Source organism: Photinus pyralis, unplaced genomic scaffold, assembly GCF_008802855.1.
Source record: "Photinus pyralis isolate 1611_PpyrPB1 unplaced genomic scaffold, Ppyr1.3 Ppyr1.4_LG4, whole genome shotgun sequence".
In the NCBI taxonomy this organism is placed as follows: Eukaryota; Metazoa; Arthropoda; class Insecta; order Coleoptera; family Lampyridae; genus Photinus; species Photinus pyralis.
The window spans coordinates 40,833,814-40,837,302 of NW_022170511.1; the positions used below are offsets into that span (position 1 = coordinate 40,833,814).

Consider the following 3,489-nt stretch of genomic DNA (forward strand, 5'->3'; position numbering starts at 1 on the left):
ATAACTTTAATTTGACGATTTAAACATGTATACAGTGTGTAAATTTTAACTATATACAGTGAATTTTTTTTAAATGCGAACATAGGATTTTGCTTGCAATGTAATTTCCCTATGTTCGATTTAAAAAAAAAACACATCAATCTATTGAGTAGTTTAAATGAGTAGTAGATAAAATTGATAGCTGTCACTTTTTTAAAAATATCGCGGTCCAATTTAATTTCGAAATCGGTTAGGTTATTGCTTAGAATGTCAAGGATGACACTTCTTATTTTCTTCATTTATGTATTGAATAGATCAAATGAATAGAATACCAGATGCACATGACCTACAAATAATTTAAGGTTGGTTCACAATGAATTGTGGTGAAGTAAGGTTATGAAAAGTTTATCTTAAAGCTGCGATGGATGTGAGGCACATGACTACTTCAAAAAAAATCTTACCGAGTGCACTTCATCATCAATAATAAAATAATAAACCGTTGCGCGTTTTGCTGCTGCGAATGTGAACCGCGCACACCCAATAGATTGATGCGTTTTTTTAAAAATCGAACATAGGGAAATTACATTGCATACAAAATGTTCGCATTTAAAAAAAACTCACTGTATACAAATCTCCTATGTTCGCAATACCCGTAGTTAGGAAAAAAAACCACTGGAAAAAAAACCCCGGAAATAAAACCCCCGGAATAAAGACCCCCGGAATAAAAACCCCTGGGAAAAAAAACCCCAGGAAAAGAAACCCAGCAAAATTCAAATTCAAAATAATTTCTTATACAACTGCAAATTTTATTATTTTCAATGTTCATTAGCTCATTTCTTCCCTTAATCCCAGACATTCCTAATGAGTTTTTGTAGTTAAATGGGTAATTAATGAGCGCGGTAAAATAAAATCTCCTATTATTATTGCATTTTGCAAATCTTGTTGATAAGTGCACTTAATCGTAATTAGGCATTCTTAATGGGGTTACATTCTTTTCAATCCCATTGACGATGGTTTCTATATAAATTAATATTTTCAAAATAATTGTTACAATTTAACAAACTATGGAGGTGATAACTTCAAATAAAGGTGGTCAAAAGTTATGTTTTGGTGGTTACATGTACGTTGTACATAAACGATGTGCTAACAATATTCGCTGGAGATGTAATAAATATACTTCATTAAAGGTAAACCTTTTTTTATTTTTTGCCATTATACCACTATGGTCTATAGCGCAATCAAAACCGAGAACGAGACATTTCGTGGATTGCCACAGTAGAACGGTCAGGTATTAAAGTGTTCTACTTTGGCAATGCACGAAATATCTCGTTCACGGTTGTGATCCTACTATAAGTGTTAGGTATAACTTCAATAAATGAATATTTTAAATAAATTTATTTACTTTTTATAGTGCCGGGCGATACTCGTCACGTCGTTGGACAATGAGGATCCAGATTTACGGGCAGAGCATAATCATCCTAATAATGCCGAAGAAATCAATGCGGTCAAGTGTATCCAAGGTATGAAGGTTAGAGCTAGGGATACATTGGCTAAACCTATTCAAATATATGCCGAAGCTGTGCAACAATTGCCAAACTCGACACGTGCTGTATTGCCAACTGAAGATGCAATTAAAAGGACGTTGCGAAATCACAAGGGCGCTAAATTTCCAGATCCACAAAGCTTGCAAGAACTTCTTATTGAAGGTACGGTAAATTTGTAGTTTATTGGTATTTTGTAGAAACGTATTGCGTGAACATATATTAATTTTCCTTTCGTTATTTTTAGGCGACTGGCGTACTACAGGAGAGCCCAACAATGAAAGGTTCCTCCTACATGACAATGGACCAAATTCGGACGAGCGGGTGATAATATTTGCTACTGATGGATGTTTGGTCCATCTTGCGAATTCTACAGCGTGGTTTGTAGATGGGAACTTCTCTCTAGCGCCAAATCTTTTTTTGCAACTATATGTGGTGCGTGTCAAAATACAAGGACTTTTTGTAACATGCGCTTATAGTTTGTTGCAAAGGAAGACACAAACCAGTTACGAAATCATGCTCAGGGCACTAGTAAGCAGTTGCGAGGAGAGAAATCTGTTTCCAGATCCTCTATCAATAAACATGGATTTTGAAAGAGCTGCAATTCAAGCATTTCAGGCTGTATTTGGAGATCATATTACTATTCGCGGGTGCTTTTACCATTTGTGTCAGTCTACCCAACGAAAATTACAAGAACTTGGGTTGCAACGTCGCTATCGAGAAGATGAAGATTTTTCAAACTTTTGTGGTATGCTGGACGGCTTAGCCTTTCTACCTTTGGAAGATGTTGCCAGAGGTATGGAGTTTTTAAGGCAAAACATCCCCGAAGGTGCCGAAGACCTCGTGGAGTACTTCGATGCCACGTACGTGTCAGGGACAAATAGACGAGTAGGAAATGTCAATGATGATAATGTGCGGATACGAAATGTCCCGCCGGTTTTTCCTCCGCCTTGCTGGAATGTACATAATACCACCCTTCAAGACGATGAGCGGACTAACAACCATACCGAAGGTTGGAACCATCGATTTTCGACCTTGGTCGGCCAAAACCATCCCACCGTATGGGTGCTCATACAAAAAATGAGGCAGGAATTATCGACGGATGAAACCAAGGTGCAGCAGCGACAAATAGGAAGACAAATGCCGAAAAAGAAAAAGCCAGCTTATGTTGTTATGCAGGCTAGGCTGAAACTGTTATGCGAAGAGTATCGGGATGGAGTAAGGAATTTAGTAGATTTTCTAAATGCTGTTAGCCATAACATAAGATTTTAATAACCATACATGTACATGTGTTCAGTGATGTTACCCTGTACCATAATGTTTTTTTATTCTATTTCAATAAATATACTTTTTTCATTATTGCATTAATTAATTACCCATTTCAATGTACCAACTCATTATTATGAATTGGGTTAAGAGAACTTATGAGTTAATCTGCAGTTGTTACCAACTTCGCTTAAATTTTGTTCGGGGTTTTTTTTCCTGGTGTTTTTTTTCATAGGGGTTTTTATTCCGGGGGTTTTATATCCGGGTTTTTTTTCCAGGGGATTTTTTTCCTAGATTCCCCGATACGTAACTAAAGTTCAGACCGCTCACTGCGCCGCTCGTCGAGCTGTGGCACGTTTTTGCCCCCCGAAATCAGTTTTTCGTTAATATCTCGAAATGTAGCAGGCTTAGAGAACAACTTTTCAAACAAAAAATGTTCCTCGTAAAATTTCTTACACGAAAGCTTATTTTCAAGTTAGCCCAGGCCTAACCGTTAGCCTACAGCGTTCTTTTGAGTAGTCTAATATTGAGTTCTTTGATGATTTTTTGTACTTATGGTTGTTATTGATGAAAAACATACTTCTCACTTATTGTACCATTGTACCGATTTGAACGTTAGTTTAAGAAATTTCATTAAGATTCTGGAAGCATACGTATTTTCTTATTTACAGTTCAAAATTATAATCACTTAATTCTATATACA

The 3,489-nt window shown here is 36.4% G+C and overlaps 1 protein-coding gene across 1 annotated transcript; it reads left to right on the forward strand.

Moving 5' to 3' along the window:
* Positions 1 to 676: 676 nt before the first annotated feature.
* LOC116168950 lies at positions 677 to 2,792 on the forward strand. Its single transcript, XM_031484968.1, has 2 exons — positions 677 to 1,685; positions 1,768 to 2,792. Exons 1-2 carry the CDS (start codon positions 1,502 to 1,504, stop codon positions 2,790 to 2,792), a joined length of 1,209 nt encoding a protein of 402 aa, XP_031340828.1. The 5' UTR covers positions 677 to 1,501.
* The last annotated feature ends 697 nt before the right edge of the window (positions 2,793 to 3,489 follow it).

Coding starts and splice junctions, on each gene's coding strand:
- LOC116168950 (XM_031484968.1), top strand. CDS start 1,502: ATGAAGGTTAGAGCTAGGGATACATTGGCTAAACCTATTCAAATATAT. Junction 1,686..1,767: donor GCAAGAACTTCTTATTGAAG/GTACGGTAAATT, acceptor CGTTATTTTTAG/GCGACTGGCGTACTACAGGA.